The 22,973-nt window shown below is 41.4% G+C and overlaps 1 protein-coding gene across 2 annotated transcripts in view; it reads left to right on the forward strand.

The window, feature by feature from the left end:
* Positions 1-457: 457 nt before the first annotated feature.
* The window catches only part of cpne5a (copine Va), a 71,249-nt gene continuing 48,733 nt past the window's right edge, over positions 458-22,973 (forward strand). For both annotated transcript variants that reach the window (XM_079676983.1, XM_079676982.1), the window contains exons 1-2: positions 458-685; positions 20,529-20,592. In XM_079676983.1, coding sequence (XP_079533109.1) covers positions 489-685; positions 20,529-20,592 — 261 coding nt within the window. In that variant the 5' untranslated portion in view covers positions 458-488. The remainder of the gene's footprint in view (positions 686-20,528; positions 20,593-22,973) is intronic.

Genomic DNA, 22,973 nt, shown 5'->3' on the forward strand with positions numbered 1-22,973 from the left:
ATGTACAGTATGTTAGTGCCATCATTAACGTTGAAAGCTTTGATTAATAAACTCTGTCTCATTTTATACATAAACAATATATTTGCAGCACTTGGTTTGCATACCACCAAATGTCACTTGTTGTTATTTTGTGCTGCATGGCTTGGAAACACACTGTTCTTTGAATGAAACCTTTTGTTGCTTTCCATCTATTGTGCTGTTTCACATTCTCTTTCCTGCTTCCTCTGAGACTTTCTGACTCTTCATCGTCTACTCTTCTTTGCTGCATATCTGCTCTTTCACATATCCACTTTTGCCCTTCTTTCTTGCACTTGGTTGATGACTGTCTGGTATTTGAGTGGTGTGTCTTCTGTTCCATGATATGCTCTGTTGTGTCACTGCTGCTGCCTGGTCTCTTTCTCTTCCTCCTCCTTCTTCTTCTTCACCCTGGAAGCCCACCGACTTTAACGTACGTGTCTGCCTCAGATGTCCTTAATTATAACCGTACAATGCTTATGACGATGCTTTACTCCTCACCGACTCACCGACTGTCCTTGTTACCCCCTAACCACCTGAACGCCCCCATCCTCCGTCTTTCTCTATCCCACTGTGTGTTCCCCCCATGGCAGGACTTTCTGGGACAGGTCCACTGTACATTGGGAGAGATCGTGGGCTCACCAGCCAGCCGCCTGGAGAAGCCTCTTGGGTGAGTCTTCTTTTTACTGTGTTTAATCATTTGGAAAGAGCCATGAAGAGGATTTTCCTTTATTTCTCAAGGAGACACAATTCTACTTTAGAAAACACCAGTTTTCAGATATTACAATATAATGAAATCTCAGTGGCACATCTCAGCCCATTTCAATCTTACATGGTTCTCCTGCTGGATTTCCCACGTTGCAGCAAAGATGAGGCGATGATGGATATGTCTGCCTTCTAGAGCCATCTGTATCGTACATTACACTGTGAGATTAGACCCGTGTGCTTGGATGGGAATGGGTAATTGAACACGACCGGGGGCTTCCTCAATGCAATTACTGTCATTAGGGAAGCGATCTTGCGCGGAGAGCGGATTGAAGTCAGCATGAGACACATGGCACTATCAACGCAACTTCTCTTAAATTGGGAAATATGATGCCCTGAAGCCATTAGCACCCATGGGCCTGTGCATCTTTTGAGAGTGAGAGGGAGAATTTGACAAACTACAGAGCTTGTGTTTGTGTGTGAGAGTGTGAAGTAGCCTGTAGGCCTGTCAGTGAAGTTGGAGGCGGTGCTGGTTTGTGTGAATAACAGGGCTTTGGTGTCGACCATGAACTCTGCCAAGAACTGGTGGCGGTGGATGACAGAGCTGTGTGCCCTTCAGTGCTGAATAAGCGGATGAACAGGATCAAGAGTCAGTATTCACCAGTATGCTGTAAACTAGGCTTCACAGCCCACATCAGAGACAGGCAGGAGGCTCAGGGGCCCCAGGCAGACATGATGGACACAAGTATTGATTCTGCAGCTTCAGCGGGGCACCTTGATCACTGCTGAGACTCAACGCTGATGCAACACCTCATTTAGCTGCAGCAGAGGGCGATGATGATGATGATATGTTTGTCGTTACAGACCACAGCTTTCAAATTGAAGGACTGAGTCTTTATAACAACATTCACTTGTGCTGCTATTAACTGTTGCAACAGCTATTATATCAGGAAATATAGCAATTGAGGAAAAGTACAGGTTTATTTTGATTTAATTAAATACAGTTGTATCAAGCTCTGCCCCATTTGAATAGCTAAATGGCACCCATGGGTAATGAAGTTTTCCTCGCCTCCTGTGATGGACGACATTTTAGAAGTTGTTTAATGGCCATGTGCTCCATTTCCCTATCATGCGTCCTGATGTGACAGTGCCTCTCTGGACCGGAGCTTGAAGGAAAAGCTCCCGCAGGGACTGAGGAAATCTGTTAGCCATGCTTGAACAAGCCCTCCCACGGCACACCGCGTCCAATGACCTGCTTAAGAAGCACATCAGCAGCCTTTCCCTATTTTCCACACTTCATCTCTCATTTATTCTCCCTCCATCCATCCTCCAGATTCTTTTTTTATAGCCTGACCCCCTTTCTCCTCATTGTGCTTTGCACTTTGTTTTGTTCCCCCAAACCTCTATCTCTTGTTCTGCCTTCAGTTTGCTCCTTCCTCTTCGCAGCATACACTCAGAGATGTGTACTATACTTGTGAGGACATTTGACTAACTTAGCTTAGTCTTACTGTAATGTTGATGTTATTTTAACATAAAATCTACACACTTCCCAACACCCTTACCCAAAATGTGTCTCAGTCATGATCTAGCCAATTTGTAACTATCTATGCATGTTGTTTTGACCAAACCTTTGTGTCCAGAGGGTGGTCGTCTACACATATCCACAATGTGTTCCCACTATGTAAGGGCTTCGCAAAAAGCATTGCCTGGGGCAAAGTTAAGCTACTAAATCTAACAACTCACTAGCCCAATCTGGCAAGTGATAGATAAGAATTAAAAATGTTGTTATTTCGAGAGCTGATAATGGAAGTAGCTGAGAAGTCAGCAATCTCCTTCTCATATCTGTTTTGAATGTTAGATGTGCAATACCGATCAGGCACCTGGTATATAATATAATACAAATGTACTTTTTAAGTTTATGTGGGAAGATATGCTGATGAGCTTTTTTTGGCAGGTGTCGACATTTCTGTGACAAAGAATGTTTTGCAGATACACTCAGTGCGCTATGTTACATATTACATTATTTGTATTACAAAATAAGCAGTACTCTAAGCAGTTTGAGTGATATCAAAATGAAAAAGCCAATACAAATTAGTTATGGATGAATGTTTGTGTAAGAAAATTAGGTTCAGCCAAATATTTATTTCCTTTAACTCCCTGTTTAGTCTTACCTTAACATTAACGATAAGCACAACATTTTTCCCATGACTTGACCAGGTCTAATGTAACTATTACTTTTACAAGGCTCAAAAACTGTACATCCTAAAATAAATCATTACACTGCGTTGTATGTATGCAAAAAATATTCATCATGCTGTGGGATTCCTTGTGTCTGCATTTAGATTAATATATAATACGCGCAAACACACACATGGCACACACATAATGTTATTTGTCTTGGGGAAAATAACAGGTCAGATGAGATGTATGGCTCCCCCCCCCCCCCCCCCCCCCCCCCCCCCCCCATACATTTATTAAGATAGAAATGTATGCCAGAGGAAGGAATGTAAGCTATGAAGCACCAAAGTGCCACAGATGCCTTCTGTTTATAATCTGGTTTTAATGAGAAACATATTCAAAGTTATTGCGAGGTGACGCAATGCAAAGCTAAATGATTGACTGATGCAGGTGAATGTCATCTTGGCTGTGATTATGTGAATAGCCTGTGGGAGGGAATCATACTATGGTTGTGTAGGTAATGCGGGAATAGAGTTAATTATACAAATGGCAGTAACCTTTTTTAATATATTTTTTTTATTGAGTCAGGCACAATGAGTTACAATTAAAAGGTCTATATTTTTCCTTTCCCCCCTTCCGGTCCTAGCTAGTCAAGTAAAGTAAATAAATAAATACATATATAGGTAAAAATAAAGTAATATAAAAGATAATTTAAAAAAAATGAATAGATAAGGGAATAATAACAATAATACATGTATCAATTTACTCACATATGTATACCCACATATACACATACACATATATACTGTATGTACACACACACACACACACACACACACACACACACACACACACACACACACACACACACACACACACACACACACACACACACACACACACATACATACATACATACATACATACATACATACATGCATACATACATACAGACATACAGACATACATACATACATACATACATACATACATACATACATACATACATACATACATACATACATACATACATACATATAAAAAACTCAATGTTGGTTCCTTAATCCATACAATTATTTGGGGGATATTGGCTGCCCAATAGTAGTGTCTTATGTTTGGACCCGCCAATCCTCCTATAGATCTGTGCCTTTATAAAAGCTCTCTCCTAATTCTAGGAGTCCTCTCTTGCCATAAAAAGAGGAGATTAGTGTGTCTATTTTACAAAAAATGGATTTGGGTTGGAAGACAAGCAGACATTGAAAGAGGTACAGGAAGGGAGGGAGCACAGTGTACCCTCCCAGCGATAGTTAAATGAAAATTATTCCACCTTTCCAAATCAGATTCGAGTTTGTCAATTAGTGGTGGGATGTTGTTTTTGTAAAGGTCTGAGAGTTTTCCACATATATTCACACCTAAGTAATTAAAATGACTCCTGGAGATCTTAAAGGTGATGAGTCTATCAAGGAACTGAAGGGCCAGGTCATTTACAGGGAACCACTCACTCTTGGAAAAGTTTAATTTGTACCCTGAAAACGTTCCGAATCGAGTTAACAGATCAATTATCTGAGGAATGGTAGATATAGGGTTAGAAATGAACAATAGCAAGTCGTCAGCGTATAATGAGAGTATGTGTTCTGAACCATATCTGATAATTCCTTGTTTAAAGCGGGCAGATTTAAGCACAATTGATAAGGGTTCTATCGCCATGGCGAATAGTAACGGGCTTAAAGGGCAACCCTGGCGAGTTCTTCTGCCTAGTGTAAAATATTGAGAATTCATCCCATTACTACTCACTGAAGCCTTGGGTGAAGAGTATAACAATGCTACCCAGGACACACATTTGGATCAGAGGCTGAACCTCTTAATGACCTCAAATAGAAAGCCCCACTCCACCTTGTCGAACGCTTTCTCTGCATCCAATGAGACTACCACCTCTGGTGTCTCATCGGATGCAGGAGAGAGGCAGTAACCTTTCTGTTGGTTTTGTAAATTATAACACACACTCGAGTTTATAAATGCCCACAATATTAGCATGTTTAACCCATTAGCACACTGTAACCGTGCCCTCCCGATGTATGCTTCAAGCAGGAAATGAACCATATGCAAAACCGCAGTGACTCTCGTGGGAGGGTTGGCTGCACCCATGGGAGCACTGGGAAGAATGGGATTTATAGAAATATAGAAAACAACATATAAAATATGCATGTTGGATTAAAAAGATCAAATCAAAGGGCAACTGAGATCTTTAGGCTATCATAATGTATTGTCAAAATTTGGTAAAAAGCAATATTCAGGGATCAGTCTCCTTTTTTCAACTAAGAAGATAGGAGGAATAATGATGAATTGTATTGAAAGTAGTCAAATTATCAAGAAATGATTGCCATATGTTCAAGAGAAAGTATCTGTGTTGGCAAGCCTGTAACATGTTCTCTCTAAATGTTGCATGTTTTCCAGCTCTCTGAGCCATTGCCTGAACACAGGAATGTCCTCTTACAACATTGTTTAATAAGGTGTTTAGCCAAGTGAGAAGTCGCTTGCCCAAAATACTTTTTAACAGACTCTTTCATCCCAAACCATCTTTAAGAGTAATAATCTCTTCTTTCAGTTGTCTCTACAACAATCTGGCAAATGAGTAGGAATTTCAGAAAAATATTTACTCAAATGAAAGTTGTGTTAAGTAACTTCTAGTGCACTTAATTTGGCGTTTAGCTCAGGTTAGAGGTCAGCCACTGTCTGTAGGATCTATAAAAAAAAACGTATAAGAGCTCTCTCGTTTTGTTGTCCCGATACACAAAGTCTACACAAGAGATTAATTACAAACGGCTTCGTTCAGAGGAAGATATGTTGAATTAAAATTCCTGCTCTTCTATATTCTACCCCGGATGTGGAAGTACCCTTGAAGTTTGATGTAATATTGACTTTATAATGCTAGACTGTGTGACAGAAGCCTTCACCCTAAACTGTTCAAATGTGTCTTTATAGCTCCTCAGAGCCTGCACCAAAGCGGGATTCAAAACTTAAAAGTCAAAGGCCAAGCAGAGATTAGATTGAAATGATCCCAGAGGTAGAACTGAAAAATGAAAAGATAGAAAACAGACAAGATGAAAGTGCAGATACACTGATAAATATTCTCTTTAAATTGTACTTGTTGATAAGGAAATCATTTGATTAAAACATGAAAGGTTTGATTAAAGCTGAACCAGGTTTGATCAAAATTGCAACACGCTTGATATCTTGAATCTTATTTTATTACAGATTTCCACCGGTGTGATAATTGACAGCCTAATATGGGCAGTGGTGAACACACAGTCGATTTCACACTGCAGACCGAGGCCTCGGGGAATACCAAGTTAAAAGAATGAAGTCTGACAGTTTGGTGATTGGTCTCTGATTGACACATTGACAAACGTTAAATGACAACTGCTCACACCAGTGCAGATGATGAATGCTAAACAGTGAACAGATGGAGGATAAAGATGTTTACTAAATTAAGCTTGGTTCTGCTTTCACTGGATAAGTGACTGACTGAACTTTCTACCAAAACAGGTCAAAATATAAAACTATATAAATATCTGAACTGCAGTAAAGCCTTGATTTATTTACTTAAATTCCCTCAAGCTCTCGTTCTCTTGTTCCCACTGAGGACCAGACCTAATTTCAACACTCTATCTGCACTCGTATATCGCCAAGCTTCGTTTTTGCTCCCTTTAATTTAATTTGAGAATTGAATACAGCAACAGCAGTAGAATGTAATGCAATAACCGCAACAGTAAAAACAATATACTAAATCTGTGAATCCTATATTGTTTCATCTTTGCTGTCACTGAGTCTGAGGTGTTGATTCAACTTTATGATTATTCTTTCAGCATCGGTTTTTGGTGTTTTGTTTAATTGCATTTTACAAGTTTAGGTTGCACTTGTGTTACATAGCATGCAGAAGTCAGCTGCACTGTACTGTTCTCATTGAGGCTCTGTAGTGGTATCACTTTGTTCTCTTCTCTCTCTTGTTTCTGCAGCTCACAGTACATCTGTGGATAAACAAAAGAAGTATGATTTTTGCTGTAACTAATCTGACTCCATTGAGCTAAAAAGCATAACTTTGCCTTTAGGGCTGTTATTTAAAATGGGAAGAATATCATCACTGACTCTGCAAAGTCCTGATTGAGGATATAAGAGAAAACTGTAGCTATCAAGTTTCTTATTGGCTCCCCTGCTCCCCTTCGCTAATGTTGCTACACCTTTCTGATGGTGCACGGCACATACTGCATGCAGTTTGCAAATTATCAAAGTGTCACAATAACCATTGGAAGTCATTTACATTTCACTCAGGAGAGACGTGATGTATGGAATACATGTTTATTATCGGGTCACATTATATAAATGAAACATAATGATGACAGTTTATAACAAGTGAATGAAATGGTGTTTGGCGATTAGGCCCAGGTTTTGTAGGATGTCATTCGGGAAGGGAAGAACCGTTTCCGATGAACCCCCCTGGGTCTAGACACTGGTGGTGGTGATAAGTGGTTAGGTCTGGTTGGAAGGGAGAAGGTTGAGCTTGGCCCTGAGTTGGAAGCAGGAGGCAAAGGGGTGGAGGAGGGTTGCGCGTTGACACCTGGAAGACAGCTGATGGAAAAGGGGAGAGCATATATAGAGGGATTAACAGGTGCGATGATTAGGCTTGTGAATGGAGGGAAGTGATAGGTTAGCTGAGGAGTGGGGAGTGGCGCTCCCTATCCTTTAGTGAAGGGAGCGAGTATTGCCATGACGCGCAATACGAAGTGATAGGTCTTCCTGCCTGAACTTGCGCTGAGCTTCATTTCACTCAGGAGAGACGTGATGTATGGAATACATGTTTATTATCGGGTCACATTATATAAATGAAACATAATGATGACAGTTTATAACAAGTGAATGAAATGGTGTTTGGCGATTAGGCCCAGGTTTTGTAGGATGTCATTCGGGAAGGGAAGAACCGTTTCCGATGAACCCCCAAAAGAAGTGAAGGTATGAAGTACTGAACGTGATGAAATCTTACCTTGTGGGATGCAGTGGAAATCTATGGATGAAAAGAGAGGTTAGTACATGTGGGGATTTAGGCATCCTCCCTGGACGTACAGGGCTTCCTGGACGTACAGGGCATCCTGGACATACAGGGCGTCCTGGACATACAGGGCTTCCCGGACGTACGGGGCATCCCGGACGTACGGGGCATCCCGGACGTACGGGGCATCCCGGACATACGGGGCGTCCCGGACATACGGGGCTTCCCGGACATACGGGGCATCCCGGACGTACGGGGCATCCTGGACATACAGGGCGTCCTGGACATACAGGGCTTCCCGGACGTACGGGGCATCCTGACTTCGCAGGGACACATTTTATACGGACCCGAAGGTTACAACCTGGACGTACAGGGTTAGACATGCAAGGATAAACATGAGCCGCGGGGCGAACATACGTGCTGACATGCTAAGAACCACCACCACCAGTTATATGGATACGTACCAATTTGAAGGTTGGAGAGACCTTTGGATAGCCAGCACGGCACTGGCGTTCGGACGAATGTAGGATGAGAAGCGGTTGTTGTAGGGAAGAGGAACAATTACCTTGATTGCGGCAGGTTTGCTGCACCTATCCTGAACGAGCCCTGAAATGCTCTTAAGACACCACCACCAGTTATATGCATGTTTACCAGAGGTAAACTGGAGAGATCTTGGATAGCCGGCACGAGCCGATGCCCGGCGAAGAGGGAGATGTAGACAATGTAATGCGGCTGTTGGCTTGAGTACAATGATGCATGAATATCATACCCTGCTTAAGCCATGTGAGCATGAACCAAATATGAGTGCAATATGAGCAGCATGAAATAATATTTGCTTAGGTAAATGCTGAGACATGACCCATGATATAGGCAGGGCTCAACACTAACTTTTAAAAGTGGTTGCCAGGCTGGCAACCAGGCATCCGCTTTTGGTTGCCAACTGAAAATACGGTTGCCCTTTTTGATACCTTATATTTTAAATAATTAAGATGCTATACAGTTATACGTCCACTTAATAATGAACATGTGACACGAGAATGTTCAAATGCTTTACAATAGTAATTAACGCATTTATTTGAACCTAAGTGGTAGTAAACTTGTCCACCCTCAATTGCTGGTATACGAAATACCAGTAGTGCTGCTGTTGTCCTGTCTTCGTAGATCCCTCACAAATGAATTGAGCAAGTCACCAGTTTCTTGATCATCCGTTGTCCCCCTTTCAAATGTGGGTTTTCTTGACCTTTGTGCTGACCCCCACCATAGACCCATTGGCCCTTCAGCATGAAGTCTTGGATTGGCCAGACTAATACATTTCTAATGTTAAATAAATGAAAACCATTCATAGTTAAACATTTGATATTAATTATTGATGCTGCAAATTACCTTTAATATGTCTAACTATATTTAAAATGTGTTACCTTTTTATAGAGGGATTATAATTTAATGCAACCATTTTCTATGGTAAAGTTTCGTTTTGCACTTTTATTTTGTAGTAATAAGATCGGGACTCTTATTTTGAAGGAACTTTTACCGGAAGTGAATAGAAAACATTCCTCTTTGTTTTTCGTTCGGGTTTTACCTTACGCTCCATCAGTTGAATCACTTTGAACATTCATTGGAGAAGTTGAGGTGTTGGCTGAACTTTTATCACAGTCAAGCAACTTATTTTTGCTTCGCCATTTTGTTGTAAAACAAACACGCGGCGCACCGCGCACGTGAGTAAACGTGCATCGCTTCTGGCTCTGTAGGTCACGCCAATGCACGTGCAATTTAAGTATCAGGTTCCGACTGGTCACAACAATTAAATATCACTCTTAAAAACGAATATGAACATTTATCTATTTTGGGGTGCACGTTTGCTGTCCTTATTTCTTATGTTAAAAACTGGTTGCCACTGATGGCAACCAAAGTCCAAGAAGTGGTTGACATTTCCAAATGGTTGCCAATGGCAACCGTTACTATCGAGCCCTGGTATAGGACTAGCTTAATTAGCAGTTTAATTACGCCACGGTGAGACGTAGATGCTGATGTGCTGGTTGGGTGATTAGACTGTCTTTTATCATCTTACATGAACATCTCTTTCTCCCTGAAAGAAACCCCCAAAAACCACGGATGGGCAGCATCCGTGGCTGTGTGAAGCTTGAAACTGCGGTACTTACTGAGCATTGTGACGGGTAGTAGTTACCCGAACTGCATAACTCATGCTGTAACGCGTTACACCCGACACTGCCTGGAACTCACCTTAACCCTAAACTAAAGCAACGATATTCTCTCTTTTTTCCTCTCCTTTTTCTTCTTCTCTTTCTCTTTCTTCTTCTTCGTTCTTCTCTTCTTTTGCTTTTCTCTTTCTTCTTCTTTTCTCCTTCTTTCCTTTCTCTCTTTTCTTTCTTCTCTTTTCTTACCTGTTTTAGCGGTGAGGCGCAGGGAAAGGAGGCGAGCCTGCTGTGCGCTGAACCTGCTAGTAGTGATGTTACGTATTGCGCCGAGGCTTCGGAGCGTGTGTCGAGTAATCCCCAATCTTTTTGTGAAGCATGTATCGAGGCTTGTATCATTTTGGGCCAGTGACGTCATCGATGACAAGCGAACCTCGCTGCCTGTCGATACCACGTGACTGCTTCGGGAAGCGATTCATTTGAACCGTTGAGCCACAACGCTCATAATACCCATGGATGTATAACAAAACCATATTACCCCTCCTGTACCCGGGTCCGCTGGTGACACGATGGAATTAAAAGAGCTCAGACCCTCACTTATATAGAGGTCGGAAAATGTCATAAGTATAAATAGATACAGCATAAATAAATGTAGGAATAAAACATGAATAAGTAAATGAATAAATGCAGATAAGATATATCCAGTGTTTTTTGTTTTGTTTGTTTTTTTGGGTAGATTCAGCGTGTGGGCTGTGCTCGCTGGAAAGCAGCCGACCCACGACCGCAGGGTTTGCTTATAGAAGCTACAGCTAAATGAGATAATGCAGTTAATAAATGTATTCCTGATATGGTTTAGCCTTCTCAGGCTATAACGTGGTTAAGTTTATGAATAATATTAAGGAATACGAATCCCTCTTTGCAATGTTTACCAGCCTCCTATCGGCTTTTCAATCACAATCGTTCAACTGGAATGAAAACAATATTGTTAACATGAAAATAGGATTTTATGTCCGTTGTTTAGAGTTATTCTAAGGCTTTACTCATTGGAAACTCGGTATGAGATAGAGCGCAACTGTTGAGATTTCCAATTTGCCTGTTTTACACGCTTTGACCAACAGGGGTTTATGTTCAAATGAAGCCCATGATGAAGCCTCATGACATGAACCCTTTGCGAACCAATTGCTGGAAAGCTTCAAAGCTTCATAAGGCTTCATCTCGCCATCACTACCTGCTTGCCACCTAAGACGCACTTAGAGACCAGTACTGCTACTGAGCCGGGAGGAGGAGTAGCTTCGATGAGATGTAGCTTGAGCCCTGCCTGCCTGCAAGAGGGGTTGTGGTTGAAGCCGGAAGTGGGTGAAGCTTCGCAAGCGATGAGGGCCCGTTCCGCGTGAAGGCCGGAAGCGCCGCATTTGAGCGGCCCTGATGCCAGTGATGCCCTCTCGAGAGACTGAAGGCGTGTGTCAATTGTTTGCCTGAAGTAGCTCATTTCCATTAAGCCGGAGGAACTTCCGTGGAGCTCAGTATCCTTGTCTTTTTCTTCCGCATCCGGGTTTGCGGGGTGGCCGGCTAGAACCGCTAGCCAACTGGGGAACGCCCCCTGTAGCTTAATCCGCAAGACTGCGGAGTTGATGGATCAATACCCGGAGCTGGGACGAAGCCCTGCTGCTGCTTGCGCGTTGACACCTGGAAGACAGCTGATGGAAAAGGGGAGAGCATATATAGAGGGATTAACAGGTGCGATGATTAGGCTTGTGAATGGAGGGAAGTGATAGGTTAGCTGAGGAGTGGGGAGTGGCGCTCCCTATCCTTTAGTGAAGGGAGCGAGTATTGCCATGACGCGCAATACGAAGTGATAGGTCTTCCTGCCTGAACTTGCGCTGAGCTTCATTTCTTAAACTAAGTCCCCTGATGTCACTCAGAGGTACCAAAGCCAACCTAATTTATTTAGACTGTAATTTTTGCCAGCTTAGAAACTAACTGTAAACATCTGCTACAGACTGTTTAGCTGCTTATTTAATGACTTTGTTTGTATTCACAGCAGTCAGTTTGTATTTTCAAAAAATGTATTTGTTGCATTTGGTTTAAAGATGTGTGGACATACCGACATGCATGCAAACATAAAGCTGTCTGTATAAAGGTTTTAAAATCCAATAAATAAAGAGCAGAACAGTGGCACTAATGTTTCCCGAAAAGTTGATAGCATCCAGAAATAAACCTGACAGATCCCTTTTTTAACAAATTACTGCTTCGGGGGTTCACTCGAGAGGGTGTTTTTGATTTAGGAAACACTTAACATAGAGAGACCAGTATTCAAACTCTTAAAATGCTGAGTAACACTCTTACTGCAGTCCCATTGGACAGTCTCTGCTTGGGACACGGTTTCGCAAGCGGTCAGATAGGACCTGTTAGTACTTGGTAGAAGACAGTTTAGATTTACATACCCTGCCTATTCCAAAATACAACACCACAAAACAATCAGAATTACAAATCTGAATGTATACAAAGAGGTTAGACACATCTAAATGTCATGCTCACAAGATGTAAAACTACTGTGCCCAGTAGCAGGGTTGTGTGCTCACCAGAAGTTTAGGCATCACTTGTCTCATCTCCACTTCAGAGACTCTTAGTGCTTTTAAAGTTGATGGTTAGTGTAGTTTCCTGACTGACTCCGGGCTACACAGCTGCAATCCCTCCGAGATGAGGAGGGGGGGGGGGGGAGCTGCTTAATCTAAGTGCTCTTGATGCTGTATGGAGAAAGTTTTCTTTGCCTGTTTAACCCTGTGTGTTTTGGTATTACTTAACTGGGAGGTGAAGTGTTTTAGACGGTTTACAGTAACATCATCTTGTGCCGCGGGACATCACACAAAATTAGAGCTTTCTGCTGCCTCGCTAAGGGCCAATTTGGACACCAAGGCTGAACACTAACAAGGATCATTTTCGAATAATGTGTATTTCTGCTTAGGTGAGGGAACCTCAATGGGGCTGATTCTACAAGAACCATTTTGTCTGGAGAAACAGGGATTTATTAGGTGCCATTTTGGCTCCATAAGAGGCAAACATATCCTTCAAAGAGGCACAGTTCTTGTAGAATTCATTTTTCTCCTTTAGACTTCAGTTATATTACTCTGTTTATGAATCTTCCACGACTTCTGCATAGCAAAACACTTTAAAATCTCCAATTATTTGTTCTTCTTCCTTGAAAATAAGTTAATGTAATGATATTAAAAGTCTTGTCTTAATATACCTTAGTGGATAATAAGTCAATAGATGTCTGCGCTCACAGTAGTAATGGAGGCCTCAAGCTTAAGGGCAGCGGATGTTTTTACTCTGCGGAAAGATTAGCTGGTTTTAATACACTTATGATCAGAGCGGGTTAATTTCTGTCATGGCCACAGGCTGTGATCTGATGGAAAGCTGAAAAGCACCCAGAGAGCCTCTGAACGAGCGCTCTGTTGCCCCACTCTAACACTCCCATGTTGTTAATCTATTCAGCAGCCAAAACGATCAGTCTGCCAGCAGATTGCAATCTAAAGTAAGCAGGAACCACCACAGAGCAGGTCAGGGTGTCCCGGTGTAACATGGTATGAATTCCATTATTGGCCGCCCAGCACCAGAGGGGGGGTGAAAGTTGCCTTGCCTTGTGACGCAGAGGGGATACGGGAGATGAGAATCACACCATGATATAATGTCAAGCATGTTGAAAAGTTCAAAATAGGATCAAATGTGACTGCAAACGTATGTGTAAAACTGTACTAACAAAAATAATTGTCCATCTCTTACTGCCTCTGAGAGAGAGAGGGTTGTTCTATTCTTGCCAGGGGGAAATTGGATTGGGCTCGTTACATCCTCTGGAGAAGGATTTTCTTGTTGGCAGGAGAGATCACAAGGGAAGGAAGTGAAGTCGCTGTCATGACTTTCAATAGTTATTAGATTCAGCCGGAGAGAGAAAGTTTCTTTGTGATTGACAACTCCTCCTAATCCTCTCTTTCTCTGTCAAAACAAGCAATTGTTCGCTTGCAGGTGGTTGATGAATGCCTCATTTGTTCAGAATCACAATAAATCAAACATTATTATAGTGATTAGGGCCCATGGCAACATTTATATAATCAAAACTCATTACATCCATACTACAATGCATTTGAAATGCAATTGTATTTCATATTTAGTGTTTATAATTACATAAGAGTATTTCCTTGGATAACAGGATTTGCCATGCAGGATGTGATAATGGTAATTATGCATCAATGGTAGACTTATCCATTGAATCGGTTTGTAACAAAGGGAAATAAAGGATGACGGTTTTGTGACAATGTGGTTTCATCTTTTGTAAAAAAAAAAGTGTTCTTTCCTCGGTTGTTTTGTATATCCCTCTGACATTTTCGGGACCGCATTTCTTTGCCCTATTTACTTGCTTTGTGCTTATTTTAACAGAGCTTCAAAGAGCTTAGCACAGGCTGCCTGTAGCTACCTGATCGAAATACAAACATCAGCTCCTCCTGAAAGCAGCTCTCTTCCCCCTTTCTCAAAACCACAGTTTGGTATTCTGGTGTCCTTTTCTGAATTAGCTCACTTTATATCATCTCTTTTTAAATCCTTGTGAGGTGAGGGATTATGGATGCTTATCAGTGTATGCAGATCAAGGGGATTAGGGGTATAATCCTATTTGAACCCACATAGAGTTTTGGCAACCTTGTTTAATTCTGTTCAACTATGACTTGCCCACTGCCCCAAACGTTTACAGTGGCACGAAGCCAGATTATCATTCTACCTTTCATCTCTGTTGGTTTCTGAGTCAAGCCAGTTAGATTTGTCCATTTGCCCTTAGCATCTTGTTCACCAAAGTGATTCAACCATGGCAATTTCACAAAGAAATCCTCCTTACTTTCGTGCAGTGAAGATGATCATATTTCCTGTCTTGATGCACTTCACTTTCTCAAATAATATGTTTTTATTTTGCTTTTTCCCAGGTGTGAAATTGCAAAGTTAAAATGTTCATAGCATGGTAACGCTGCAGTCATTTTGTCTGGTGGTGAAATACGTAGACACACCCTGCCACAGCTGCAGTGTGAACAAAAATCATTTTCTTCTTCTTGGGCTCTCACTCATTTTGTTGGGCGGATAACCCTCCCCCACTCTCATATGCGTGACACGTAGCAGCGTTGTTAAATATCAAGACCATTTCTCATCCTAATGACCTAATGTGAACGGCATCAACAATTGCTTCCCTCTCCCTCTCCGGACTTTAATCTCACCAACCTCCATCCACCCCACCTCCGCACTGATAGATAATGGAGAATACAGGCATTGTGAATCACCATCTCACGACAGCAACTGCCTCTAGATGGGAAATTATAGTGGTCGTACATTAAGCCTGAATATCCATAATAAAAGATGCCATGCACAATGATCTTTGATGCTTGTTCTTTAGATAAATATATGACTCGAATGTGTTTCCATTGACAGAGATATTCTCATTGGTATTCTGCAGGACAGCAGAAATGGAAACTTTGGCCCTGTAATTGTAGTGTTGCTAAAAAATGCTGCTTGATCTCTTTCCATTCAGTTGATCAAGCAGGGGCTCTGTCAAAGCTCTGCTCTGTTTCAGTGTGAGCTGAGAGCATGACGGCACTTCTACCTTTTAATATCTCTCTGTGTAAAGAAAGCCACTCTGCTACAAGGACCTGCTTCATGTCTGTCTGTCTTTGTTTGTTTTCCATATGGAGATTTGTTTTATCCTCTGGGTTTCTGTTGAGTATGAGGGACAAGAAGAGGTATCCCCTCTGACATGATGATTATCTGACTTTTAATATTAAACCCACTATGACAGGCAACACTATCACACATCACAGGCTGTCATTGGATTGGTCAGAGCCATCTGGAACCCTTTGTGTTGAGTGCCAAGGGAGCCTGTCAGCGACTAGTTTAATTCAGGAGAGTTGTGAATGGCCCTGAGAATCATAGCTGCTTAGCAGTTTGTTAGTGCAGTCACCACTCACCTGCATTGCTCGGATGCTGGAAGCTTTAATGCCTTTATGATGTCACATTAATCATTCACTGGAAGCACAGAAGCCATGGAGGATAACACGCTCTCATCAGTCTTCGTTGAGCAAGACCACCTTATCAAAACTCCTTTCACCTGTCTGCACTTCACTCGCTGAATTTAGTTTTCTTTATTGCTCCTGCACAACGATCTGTTCTTTACTAGTGTTCCTCCTGACTGTTAAGAAGACATTATGTTATGTAGTAGCATAGATACTTACATTTATTTTCTTCTGATAAACTTATTTTACTGGGCTTAGTCATTTCTTCCCAAACTATCTGACTCAGGCCTGTGAGGAGATAAGAGGGTCCTTCAGCCTGAACTCATGTTATAAAATATGTATTTCTAACCAATCATAAATGTAGTGTTTGAAATTCAAATGTTCCTTTGTTTGACTTTGTGGATGAGCACCATGACGCTCCTATCACTGAAGGTTACTGGCAGTGGAGATTAAGTAGTGTTTGATTGTAAAAAAAAATAAAAAACATGTTTCAGTGCCTTGTAGACATTATCAAACAGAGACCTCTTTTACGGTGTGAAAGTGTTGGAGGAATTGTTCTCTAAATGATTTACTTGTCAGTGTGGCCAAGCATGCTTTCTAGAGTATTCCTTTGCTTGAAATATCATGCAATATAACTATCTGGCTTTGATATTTCTTGTGTTCAAGAGGATTTATTTTCTCTGACAGTAGGAGTAGAGGAACTGAGGAAGATTCAGATGGTCATTAAAAGATAAGCAATTTAAAGAGTGATTAAACAAGCTCTCTGTAACCTCCGTTACTTTGAAAACACGAGTGGACCTCCGTAAGAGCGACCCTCTGAAAGCGAACAAATGAACAATGTTGCAGACTTAAGTTGTGCTTATTACTGACCATGCATTATACACTGTCGAGCAACTAATGAATATGATCTCATCGTTGATGGGTGTTTGTGAAGTTTGTCTGCAGACGAGGGTCCTTTTGTAAATCTTTCGCCCTCTTCTGACCTACCCCCTTGTTTGGTAAGTGGTGCTTCATTAAAGCAGCAGTGAATACCGGTGACTGTTGTATAGATAAGCACCAAGTGATGTTGGCCTTACAGTATGTTAACTTATTGATCTTTATAATAATTAATGCACTTTAAAAATGATAATAATACAACTTGAATTTGATAGCCTTTTATGCATCCTTAATTACATACACAGTCACACATACTTATGACGGAGCTACGATGTTAAATCATAATGACAAATCATGTAGCTGTGCTGGTTGATAAGGATACCATATAAACATCCATATCTAAAAAAAGTAAAGCAAGCTGTATATACATCATGATGTCACTTGAAACACGCCCTGAATGCCGTCACGTTGTTCTGTTGACATGGCTAGCATGACTGTTAAACATAAAAAAAACACCATAGGTTGTAAATCGAATATTCAAAAGGTTTGAGCAGCATAAAAATCAGTGGAAACATGTTTGAAAGTAATTCACATAAACAGCTGATTAAAGCCTGTCAGTCCCTCACAGCAGTCAGAGTGAAGGCCTGGTTCACACACAGATAGCACAGCAAGAAGGGCTGCTGCAGCATATTTCACTTAATTTCATCATCAAAGCGTTTTCCCAGTGAGGGACCATCAGTGAATGAGAGCTGAGTGAATGAGGCCTCTCGATGCAGGAAGCTTCGTATCACCAGCCGTCACATTTCACTACAGAAGCTCTTAGAACTATCGTCAGTCCGGAGAGTAAAGAGGAACTGTTGTGCCAAAGAGAAATGGCACGAACTGAATTGATCCACTCAATATTGTCTTGTTCAAGTTAACTAGTCATTGTCAGAGGAAATGCCGCACTCAATAATGCATGCCTATTTATAATAATTTAAAATTGCATTGCCCTTTTGGTACCTGCTCTCATCTCAGCTGCAGAGATTAGAGCAGGGTGGGGCATCTTAACGTGTCTGGAGCTGATATGTTACCAATCAGTGGATCTAATTTCACATCTTGAGAGGAGTATCGGTCATTATCGTGACCCGAGTGAGATAACTTGACCTGTGCAGTGTGCAGGGTGTACTGGCCTCATGGAGGAGGGCTTTACTGGCTCTTTGAAGCGTCCTCAAACTGCACAGCAGCGATTTAGAGTGAAACATCAATAATTCAAGGACAGTTAATTCACCTTGAGATTGGTCTCCATGGAGCCTGGTGGCAGAGCCTGAGAAATGAAGTGTGCCGGCCTCTTCAGAGTGGGATGGCTTCATTTGACATTTTGCTTCATTAAATGCTGAGACTATGAAAGTTCTCCTGCACACACTGCTGCTTGTAAAGCATTTCCAGTTGGATGCTTTTGGTCTGTAAGTTTATATTAAGGTATTGATCTAATTTGATCATAAGGGTTGCCTGGGAGCATAAAAACGCGTATAATATGGGCCTGGGAAACGTGAGAAAGGTTAATGGAAGGACCCTATATCTCTGAAACACAACAAACCCCTCCTCCACCAGCAGATAAGCAAAAGGAAAATACACTTTATCTCTTAATCGGTCCCCTGGCATACCCGGTACTGTATTTTCAGCAATTTTCTGTCTTTGTAAATAATGCAAACCTTTGCTGCAGTAGTCAAAGGCTGCCTCCCATTTTGCGGTATGAAATCCAGTATTACTGCCAGTCAGATCAGCTGTCACAGCTTGATGAGGATCTTCAGCATGTCTGACCTTCTAATGAAGGCACTCCAGCTAAGGCCACAGCAGGACCCCCGTGTAATTTCCTTTTTTTATCTGGAAAGATGATAGGAGTGTCAGCAGCTGGAGTGGATAGCGCTGTCTTGCTTTGTGTTGTGTGGAACAGGGCCCGCCTTCTTTCCCACAGCTTCAGTGGATGCAGAGTTGACAGAGATTGGATATAAAGAAATCAAATGTTGTTCCGCTAAAAGAAATCTGGAGCCACTCTGTCTCAATTTCTGATAGCAGCCATTGGGTTGGCAACCTACTGAAGAGGTGAAGCGTGGAAAAACAGACACGCAGGGATCCTCTCTTGTGCTGCGATGTCTTGATCATCTGCTGGAGCGGGAATCAGCGGTAAACAACTGCAGGCCTGCAGAGGTTTAAAGTGAATTCAGGCAAACAGGGATCAGAGGAGTTGTGTCCCAGCAGTTTTATTTCACATTGTACTAAAAACAAACTTAAGAGACACTGTTTTTGACCTGTTTTTATTCAGTTGCTGTTGTGAAGGGAAAAACAATGTGCTCATTAGAGACGTGTCACTGTCACTTAATGTCACAATTTGCGATGCGCTATAATGCTTTATAGTTATGTTATGATTCACAGATATTATAGGTTTTCACAATGACAAAAATTATTTACAAATACGTAACTAAAACCCTTTAAAATGTTTGAGATAGGAGAATTCAAATGTATGTTTTGCATAGCCAATTATTTTTCATGCAGTGAAATATTTGAAACCCCGTTTTCCAAGTTCAGTATGTAACATAGTTGTAAGGGAAACTTCTGCAGCAATGTAGAGTCAGGACTCAGAGAGACACAAGGAGAGTTGGAGCTTTGATGTCAAACACTGGTAATTTATTACAAGTATCGGCCGGAAAATTCATATCACAAGTCACAGCAGCAAGAGGTTCTGACTGCACGGGTGCGTTGCCACATCAATTCTGACCAGCCCCTCTCTCGATAGAACTTTTAACTAGTTTACAGAGAGTTAATCAACAGCTGGGAACACTAGAGATATCCCCAACATCTGGAAATACTGAATCACTTGTCTGTGGTGCTTAGAAGCCAGCGTTCTCACAGTCATAAAACCCTCTGTGACCGATAGGCCAGGTCATAAAACTGGGAACAACACCATATGACTGCATTAGCACATTCCTTACGGGAGATAACAGACTCAGGGTTGGTGATATACGTCAACAGGCAGAAAGGTTAAATATATAGGAGTAAAGACAGAAATATTCCCTAACAATAGGTACAGCTATGTTAAAATGTCCTCTGAGCTGACATTACAAGTAGCCTACTGTATTAAATATAAACCAATGAGCAGAGGTAACAAGGCAATTTATGCATTATCAGCCTCAAAGAGAAGTGTCACTTATTTAGGTGTCTGGTTTACTCAGCTGGATATACATACAGCATACAGGAGGTGATTCATCAAACCTGTGGAGTAAAAGTGAGTCCCTGCTCCTCAGGTGTACTTCAACCCTCTTTTAAAAGATTAACAGACTAGCCAAAAATGGTTAATGCTGCTATCTTTTCTTCCATCAGTGAGTTATTCCGATCGTAGTTGTGTGCCGTTAACTATATTCCATGTGGGTGTTACTGAATTCAACCCACAGTGTCTCTCGACAAAACGATCGAGAGGACCTTTAATATTTTCTGTGCTTTGTTGTTTTGAATGATCTCTATTTGTTTTCACAGTGGCATACCTGGGAAGAAATGTGGGACAATTATCTTGTCTGCGGAGGAGTTGGGAAACTGCAGAGTAAGTCTGAACAGTTTTAACACATGTTGTCTATTAGCTTACATTACATAATACATGTTTTGCATCCTCCACTGATCTAATTTAAAGTGGGCCCTTTCAAAACGATACATTAAAGTGCAATCGCACAGATTCACTGGAGCTGTTTATGGCATGTCACTATGAAATTGAATGTGACACACTGTAGGGAAATGGTGTATGTTGTGTAAGTCACACAATGCATACAGCAGTGTTCACATACCTACTGAGGTGGAGTGGCTTGTTTAATAGCCTTGACTTAATTTAGATATATGTGTGTTGCATAACTGCCTCATTACACCAGCAGGATACATCATGTCACTATGCAAAAGCGTTTGTCATTGGAAATTGTGTAGTGAAAATACTGTGAATTTGAATAGCTATTTAATGATCTTGCCTCTACCCCAATCACTTCTCCTCCGATGTGTGGCGTGTTAATCCATGAATCTGCCCTAATAAACTGTGTTCACTAATGCCCATTGGCTTTCTCTCTACACTGCTAAATGAAGATAGTAAATAATCACATTACACTGCTGCCAGTGCAGCAAAGTAGAAAGACTTATTGGCCGGAACAACTGGCCTCCCTGGGAGGCTATAAAGCAACTCATTGAGCTGCAACTGCTGTATGAATACTTTATGATATCATAACGCATATAAGCATCTAACGTTTAAAGCTTTGTAACTTCCAGCCCTACAAGTTGAGCAAAAAAACATTTGGTTCCATGAACAAACAAAAAGCAGTCCCCAATTTGAGTTTGAAAAACAAGGCACTTTATTGCACATTCAGTATTTTCCCAACACTAATACAAACTGCCAAGATAACCCTTACGGTTCTGGTTCTTGCTGAATTTAAGCAAGCACATTCATTGAAGGGCTGCTATCAGGTGCAGTGGATCTGCAGTGAAAGAAGTTAGCATAATCACTGAGAAGCACCACTTGAAGAAGCAGTTTTCTAATATAAATGCAAATGATCATTACTGGTACAAATGACAATTTCCTTTTTTCCAGACTCAGAGAGACAAAGACTTGACATTTCACACCAGACCTGCCCTGTTTACACAAACTTTGAGCATACATGGAAATAACTAATGTTTGAGTCTGGGACAGGAAACTGAGAGAAAACACATATTATAGTTGAATAATCTGAAGGCCCTGCTGTCGGTACAAGTCCCACATCTGTGAATTCTAGCATTTAAAGAGTCCGACTATCCATCTGGATGGTGTTTATTCTATAATCCACCTGTGACCAATACATGGCAGCAGCTGAGTTGCTGCATCACCTCAGGTAAACACTACAACTCTTGTTTGGGGAAACCAGCGGAGTGGGAACGACTGGGGAAGTTCTGCAGGGAGAGGCTCTCCCATTGGTCGGGGTTTTGACAGGTATCATAAGACAGAGTAACAGCCTCTGCTTGGATCAAAGGCTTCTTCTTGGCTGTGGTAACTTCAGGACATGCTGAACAGCGGCTGGCTCTCTCTCAGATCATCCTCACAGTCCAGCAGCGGCTCTGGCTAATTTAAATCTGAGTAAACCAGACAACACTTCACATATGAGAGGTTCTTTCTGTATTGAATACTGCATTATAACCATCCATTCATATAACCACCAAACATTGTAATTACTGTTGATGTTTTGGATTGTAGGATTTGTTTCCTTCAAGCAAAACCTTAGAAATATGTATCACCGCCGTCTTTTGATTGCTTTTTTGTGCGTATGTAAAGCCTTTCTTCACATTGACAAAAATGAGGCTTATGGTCATAGACACGTAGACAAACAACCAGATGAAAGGAGCAATGCATGAAGCATAAACATATATATCTTTTTAAATGATGATTCATACAAACCTTTGGCTCATATTTGGTTTGCAGGGTTAAGTTGGGATTTGATATGTGGGGGGGCTCTGTGTGGAGGTGCGAGAGGGGGGGCGGATACTATCGGACAGTAAACCAAAAATATAGCTTTAAACCTGAGAGATACAAAAATATGCATAAATAAATGTTAACTAGGTAAAATAAGATATGAATGAACAACAAAAATAAAATAAGTTACATTGATTTGTTATTGGCTATGGTAGGTTATTGGTTATGTTCACACACCGCTGCAGACTCTCTGCACGAAGGAGCCGAAGTGCTGCAGCTCCTGATCGGAGCAGAGACACACGTTCACTAAGCGGAAAAACGATATCCGGTCACAGAGATCTGCTATTTAAAAGTAAAGTCAACACATAGTGTATCGACCCTAAATAAAGTCTATATTAAAAACGAGAGATGTTTTAACATATGGCTTAAACAAATGACAAATGAGCGAGGGTGATGACGTCAGAGCATCGTCCTATGTGCTGGGGCTGACCCCCGGACAGCCCCGG

Source organism: Notothenia rossii, assembly GCF_949606895.1.
Source record: "Notothenia rossii genome assembly, chromosome: 4".
Classification (NCBI taxonomy): domain Eukaryota; kingdom Metazoa; phylum Chordata; class Actinopteri; order Perciformes; family Nototheniidae; genus Notothenia; species Notothenia rossii.